The following is a 7347-nucleotide window of genomic DNA, read 5'->3' as shown; positions in this document are numbered from 1 at the left end:
CGCTCCTCCCAACGACTGCAGACCTCTAAGGTGTGTTGGGCCGAGTCATCAGGGTCACCGCATTCGTGACACTGGGGCCCTAATTCCCTCTCTATGTTGTGCAGGTAATGACCGAAGCAGCCGTGTCCGGTCATCACCTGCGTTGCCCTATATGATAGGGCCCCATGTTTCCTCTTCAACCATTCCTCTATATGAGGGAGTACTGCCCCTATGGTGCGTGTTCCATAAGGGGCGTCCTCCAGGCCGTCCTCCCATAACTCTCGGAGCCTGATCTTAGCCTCTCGGTCTGCCCGCTCTGCTGCTTCTGGGTCCAAGTGCTCTCCTCGAGCCCTGGCCTCCGCCCTCAACACGTATCTCTCCGCTAGGACCTGGGCATCGAGCTCCCACGGAGGAGTGGATGCAAGGAGACACGCCGCCGCATGGGACACTGTTGAGTAGCCCCTAATTATTCTGAGAGCCACCACCCTCTGCGGCCGCCGGAGCAGGGATTTATTTTCACTCGACAGCCGGTCCGCCCAAATCGGGGCGCCATATAGTGCCATACTTCTTACAACCCCCGCAAAGAGGCGGCGGCATGGGGCTCTCGGTCCTCCCACGTTGGGCAGCAGCCTACCTAGGGCGGAAGCCGCGCCCACAATTCGGGGAGCAAGTCGGATGAAATGCTCCCTGAAGTCCCACTTTCTGTCCAGGACCAGGCCAAGATATTTGATGTTGGCCTTGACCTGGACGGGTTCTCTATCCACTTGGATCGTCAAGTTGGCGGGCAGACACCATCTTTTTCCTCCGAAGACTATTGCCTCTGTCTTCGGGAGGGCTACCCTTAACCCAAGCAGGCGTATGCGGCCGATCGTCATTTCTGTGGCGACCGCCGCCCTCCTCAGGGTCTCCCCCAATTCTCTTCCCCGCACAGCCACCATTGTGTCGTCCGCGTAACATATGGTGGACATGCGGGGAAGCTGTGCCCCCCTTATGACCCAGTCATAGCCGATGTTCCACAGGAGAGGTCCTAAGACTGACCCCTGCGGAACACCGCAGGCCATTTCGCGCTCGCAACGGCCCCCTCTCATTTCATAGAGCACTACCCTTTCAGATAGGTAGTGCTCCACGATTGTCCTCAGGTATGGAGGCACTTCGTGGTACCGAAGTGCCTCCTTAATCACAGTATACGGGAGGGTGCCGAAAGCATTGGCGATGTCAAGTGACACCGCCACGACACCCTCTCCTCTTCCCGCCGCATCTTCACTAAATTCCCTCAGAGAGGAAAGTGCGTCCATCGTGGACAGCCCCGCCCGAAACCCGAACTGCCTGTCACTGATGTTCGGGCCGGTGTTCCAGAGGTGTTGGAGAATGCGGCCAGCGAGGATGCGTTCCAACATCTTTCCGACCTCGTCCAGGAGTACTATAGGCCGATATCCGGAGGGACTGTCCGGCGGGCGGCCCTCCTTCCTGAGGAGGCATAGCCTACCCTCTTTCCAGCATCTCGGAAAACGGCCCTCTTTTAGGCAATCACTGAAAAGTTCCTTAATCCGATTTCCGAGATGCTTTAGTACGATAGGGAGGACCTTCCCATGTACCCCGTCAGGCCCAGGAGCCTTTTTACATCCTCTTAGGCGGATGTCTACCCTCGTCATCTCTTCATCGGAGACCTCGGGGATCTCCATCGGACCTACCGGTTCCGCCAAGGGGACCGACATTACCGGCGGCGTAAAGTCGGGCGCCGGCGGGAAGAGGCCCTCCACTATTCGCGTGAGGAGTTCCGGCTCTAGGGAGTCCATGGGAGGGGCATGTTTCATCTTGTTGCGTACAAGCTTGTACGGTCGCCCCCATGGATCCCGGTCTAGAGTGGCCAGGAATTCCTCTCTCGCCTCATCCTTTCTTTTGGCGATTGCCAGGTTGAGAGCCTCTTTTGCCGTTTTGAGGGCCTGGTACGTTGCCTCTTCCTCCTCCTCAGTATGCCTCCTCCGTCGACATCGATTGAATGCGCGGCGGCACGCGTTACTGGTGATACGGAGGGCCGCGATTTCCTCCGACCACCAGTACACCCTCCTCCTTGCTGTAGGTCGTCCGGCGCGTGGCATTGCTGCATCACATATTGATTGCAGACTTTCGCGGAGGCGTGAGGCACGCTCATCCACTCCTAGCGCTATTGGAGGAGGGTTATTCCATGCCTCAACCATTGCGGCTTCGTCCGCCATCTCGCGGTCCAGCTTTGTTATGGTCCACTTAGGGAAACCATTTCTTCTTCTGCCGGGCATCGGCGGGACTACCGGCGCATTGTGGACCCTCATTTGTATATAGAGGTGGTCGGACAGGGTCTCCACCTCCTCAAGGACCCGCCAATCCGTTATACGCGCGGCAATGGCAGGGGTCGCAAACGATATGTCAACAATAGACCCCCCCTGCCGTCGCACGCATGTATTGGCGTTGCCCTGGTTCAGGACAGTCAAGCCCGTCGCCACTGCCCAATCCCTTAGAGCAGCTCCCTTTGGGTTTGTGAGGGGCGAGCCCCAAGCCTCACTTTTGGCGTTAAAATCGCCTAATACAAGCACCTGGCTGGGGCTCGCTCTCCTCACAATATTCCCGATCTCTTCTAGGAATCGCTCAAGATCGCGAAGCGGTTTATTGGGGGAGAAGTAGCTCGCTACGACTACAGTTTCACCCCATTTTGCCGCTGCGTATCCCCGGCCTCGGGCTATTGGCGTAAGGAGTGGAAAGTCACCCACCGCCGGTACCATCATGGCCACCCTGCCGTCTGTGGCCCCTACCCAGTTTGACTGGGGAGGAACAAAATATGGCTCTGCCACCACCGCTATGGAGATGCCCCACTCCGCCGTGAATTGCATGAGCAGATCTTGAGCACGAGCGGAGTGGTTGACATTACACTGTAAGATATCCAGATGTGGGTGTACTGGCATTACATATCCATATTTTGTCCCTCACAGGCCGGTTGGTCGGCGTTACGCTTTGGGGGGGCTCTTTGGATCTTCAGAAGAGCCTCTTTGCCTTTTGCTGGTGGGGGCGCACAGGAAAAGCCCCCCATTATGTGCCCCGCAGGTCGTTTGGCCGCATGGCACACCGAACAAAAGGCAGCCTCCGCCTTGCAGTCCGCGATCCTGTGGTCCGGTCTGCTACAGCGGAAGCAGAGGCTGCTCCTATCTACCGGCGATGGGCACAGTGCTCTGGTGTGCCCCGTGCCCATGCACTTGAAGCACCTCATTGGTGTTGGGTCTAGCGCCACTACCAGGGCCGAGGACCAACCTATTAGAAGTCGACCCGCTGCGGTGACCCTTTTGGCTGCCGTTATAGGGCATTGTGCCAACGCCGACCCTGTCCCATTATATTGGGCCCTAATAGATCCCACCTTTACTTCATTCAGCGAGCATTCGCCCAATTTAGCGATTGCTCCAGCGATCGCTTCCTGAGTGGCTGCCTCATCTAGGCCCGAAATGCGTAAGTCCGCCATTTTGGTGGGCCTATATACTCGGGCTTCCTCTCCAATCACATCCGTGATTTTTCGGCAGAGTTCGTCAGCCGCCCTGCCATTGTCCGACCCGGACACCTCAATTATTCTGGCTCCAGCAGCTGTTTTACGGACCTTGACGTGTTCAAGACCCACATCAGCAAGATTCACTGATGTGGTGGCCTTAGACATGATTGAGGCGTATGTCGCCTCAGACTCCGGCTTCAAAGCCACCACTATCGCAGCCGTAGAGGGCACAACCAGCTTTCGTGGGCCCGCAGGTGCCGGTTTCCGGGCCGGAGCGGCAGGGGGGGAAGAAGGCTTGGCGGATTTGCCAGATTTGCCCTTTTTGACAACCTGCGTCCAAGACTCAGCAGGCTGCTGTGTTGTTGTTGCCGGCTGTGAGGGTGGGGAGGCACTGGGCTCCTTCGCCGTCTTCTGCCTGGGAGCAGAGTTACCCCTCTTCTTGTTCGCTGGTGCCGCTGGTGCCGAAGGCTGAGCCGCAGGGGCCTTAGGCTGCCTAGTGGGTGGCTCACGTGTCACTGCCCTTGAGGGCACCCCAGAGAAAAGTTCCGGCTGGGGTATGGGCTGGCTCGCAGTCGTCTTATTCCTGTCCGCCGCGAGAGGGGGGCGGGGGACCGGCTCAGGGGAATAGCCCGTGCGGGCCGAGATCATGTTTCCCATAGTAATTGTGAGATCCCGCTTCAGGTCCTCCTTCAGTTCCCTGAGGGCCTCCTTGAGGGCCTCAGCGAAACCCGTCGGGGACTGGTCAAATTGAGCCGTCGGGGCCTGTGCTAGGGGCTGGGTCTCCCTCTCAGAGAAAGCTCTACGAAGGGCCTTCATCTCCGCCTGACATTGGGCAAGTTGCTCCCGCATTCTCTTATTATCAGCCTTTAAGGCTCGCAACTCCTCACCCTCTTCTCTGTCTGCCAGGCAATCAGTGGCCGCCAAGATGTCCCGGCAGGCTTGATTCATTTTGCCCCAGACTTGTCCATTTAGGTTGCCGGATTTCCCGGCAGCCTGTAGTACAATCTGGGTCGCCTCCCGCACTATATCGATGTAGTCCGTCCCTGTGTATGGGGGCGGGCTGCGTTCTCTCAATTCTTGACTTGGAGACGGGGACGGGGTCAGCATTCGAAGCGTCACATGAGAGGGGGAAGTTTGAGCTTAAACACGACCCAATAGGAAAAGTGTCTTAGACAAGCGAAACGGCGGGCCGAAGGCCAAAGGCCGTAGGCCCGACGTGAGGTTGTCAAGACACTTTTACTATTGGGTCGTGTTTAAGCTCCAACTTCCCGCTTACCCCCCAAAGCAAAACCAACCCTCCAAGTGTTTTAATAAGCGAAGCGGCGGGCCGAAGGCCCGACGCTGAGCTTCGAAACCCAGCGAAGGCCGAAGGCCGAGCTCCGCGTAGGGCCGAAGGCCCGGAGCGTCCCTTTAGATTTCCCATGCAAGCGAGGCCGAAGGCCGAGCTGCGGGAATGAAGTGCTCGCACGCGGATCTTTTCGTCATAGCAAAAGTACAACTTCATTTCCTTTTACAACAGCACAAACAACAGCACCAACAACAACAACAACACCAACAACAGCACAAACAACAGCACAAACAACAGCACCAACAAGACCGCGGGGCCCTCGGGCCCCGCGCACAACGCACAAAACTAGTTAATAATATATATAGCTACAAGAATCACTCATTTCATATATAGATGTTTTATTTGAGAACTGTAAGGGTTCGGTTAAAAAAAAAAACTGATTCGTATAGAGGGCCGAAAATGTAGGTCCAGAAAAATATGGATTTTCTGGACAAGTGGAAATCCAGAAAAATGTTTGACGGCCCGGCTAAACGGGAAGAGGTAGAGGGGGGGTGCTCGACCAAATGTCATAGAGGACCCTGGGCAGTTTTTGGAGCCGCCATTTTTTTTTCAAAATGGCCGACTTTTTTTTTTGACGTTTTTTCAAGTTTGTCCTAGCGCGCTGAAATTTTGGTCACGGAATCTCGGGGTCCTCTAGATTCGTATGGAAAAAAAAAATTTCGAAAAAATCCAAGATGGCGGAAAAAATGGCTACTTTTATCTTGTATGGCAACTTTTAAACGGCGCGTGATAGGTGGGGGGTGCTCGACCAAATGTCATAGAGGGCCCCGAGAAAAATAAAACTGCATTTAAATTTTTTCAAAATGGCCGACTTTTTTTTTTTTTTTTTTTCAAGTCGGTCCGAGCGCGCTGAGATTTGGCATGCGGCGAGCCTGGGGGCCCAAGATTACCATGAGAAAAAAATTTTTTGGAAAAATCCAAAATGGCGGAAGATACGAGCAAAAACAAATTTTCAAGTAGGTTAAGCGAGCCCGAAGGGCGAGCTTCAGGCCGGGAGGCCGCAGGCCGACCCCGCGACGGGCCGTCAGGCCCGGAGCTTCACCCCGAATGTCCAAACGTGCCCAAACCCCAGTAATTTTGGGCGAGGCCGAAGGCCTCGCCGCGGGAATGACGAACTAATCAAAATCCTATACAAAAACTGTGTTAAGCGAGCCCGAAGGGCGAGCTTCAGGCCGGGAGGCCGAAGGCCGACCCCGCGACGGGCCGTCAGGCCCGGAGCCTCCACCCCGACTCCCGAAACGCGAGGCCGAAGGCCGAGCTGCGTGAATGCGGTGCTCCCAAGCGTTCTACAAACCAACTGTCTTGATAAGCGGAGCCGGCGGGCCGAAGGCCCGACGGCGAAGCGTCGAGGCTAGCGAAGGCCGAAGGCCGAGCTCCGCGTAGGGCCGAAGGCCCGGAGCGTCCCTTTAGATTTCCCATGCACGCGAGGCCGAAGGCCGAGCTGCGGGAATGAAGTGCTCTCAAGCGTTCTACCAAGTCAACTGTCTTGATAAGCGGAGCCGGCGGGCCGATGGCCCGACGGCGAAGCGTCGAGGCTCGCGAAGGCCGAAGGCCGAGCTCCGCGTAGGGCCGAAGGCCCGAAGCGTCACACGAGAGGGGGAAGTTGGAGCTTAAACACGACCCAATAGGAAAAGTGTCTTAGACAAGCGAAACGGCGGGCCGAAGGCCGAAGGCCGTAGGCCCGACGTGAGGTTGTCAAGACACTTTTACTATTGGGTCGTGTTTAAGCTCCAACTTCCCGCTTACCCCCCAAAGCAAAACCAACCCTCCAAGTGTTTTAATAAGCGAAGCGGCGGGCCGAAGGCCCGACGCTGAGCTTCGAAACCCAGCGAAGGCCGAAGGCCGAGCTCCGCGTAGGGCCGAAGGCCCGGAGCGTCCCTTTAGATTTCCCATGCAAGCGAGGCCGAAGGCCGAGCTGCGGGAATGAAGTGCTCGCACGCGGATCTTTTCGTCATAGCAAAAGTACAACTTCATTTCCTTTTACAACAGCACAAACAACAGCACCAACAACAACAACAACACCAACAACAGCACAAACAACAGCACAAACAACAGCACCAACAAGACCGCGGGGCCCTCGGGCCCCGCGCACAACGCACAAAACTAGTTAATATTATATATAGCTACAAGAATCACTCATTTCATATATAGATGTTTTATTTGAGAACTGTAAGACCTGGGTTAAAAAAAAAAACTGATTCGTATAGAGGGCCAAAAATGTAGGTCCAGAAAAATATGGATTTTCTGGACAAGTGGAAATCCAGTAAAATGTTTGACGGCCCGGCTTAACGGTAAGACCTAGGTGGGGGGTGCTCGACCAAATGTCATAGAGGACCCTGGGCAGTTTTTGAGGCCGCCATTTTTTTTTCAAAATGGCCGACTTTTTTTTTTGTCGTTTTTTCAAGTTTGTCCTAGCGCGCTGAAATTTTGGTCACGGAATCTCGGGGTCGCCTAGATTCGTATGGAAAAAAAAAATTTGGAAAAAATCCAAGATGGCGGAAAAAATGCCCAC

At 55.5% G+C, this 7347-nt stretch overlaps 1 protein-coding gene across 1 annotated transcript; it reads right to left on the bottom strand.

Moving 5' to 3' along the window:
• Window positions 1-2914: 2914 nt before the first annotated feature.
• LOC134793101 (uncharacterized) lies at window positions 2915-4594 on the bottom strand. The gene has a single exon (XM_063764625.1). The coding sequence runs from the start codon at window positions 4592-4594 to the stop codon at window positions 2915-2917; it is 1680 nt and encodes a 559-aa protein (XP_063620695.1).
• Between the last annotated feature and the right edge of the window lie 2753 nt (window positions 4595-7347).

Source organism: Cydia splendana, chromosome 8 (genome assembly GCF_910591565.1).
Source record: "Cydia splendana chromosome 8, ilCydSple1.2, whole genome shotgun sequence".
NCBI classification, from domain to species: Eukaryota; Metazoa; Arthropoda; class Insecta; order Lepidoptera; family Tortricidae; genus Cydia; species Cydia splendana.
The sequence above is the reverse complement of the archived record's forward strand: the minus strand, read 5'-3'. Positions and strand labels throughout refer to the sequence as shown.

Bases quoted from the DNA above. Each gene is read 5' to 3' on its own strand.
- LOC134793101 (XM_063764625.1), bottom strand. From the start codon at position 4,594: ATGCTGACCCCGTCCCCGTCTCCAAGTCAAGAATTGAGAGAACGCAGC.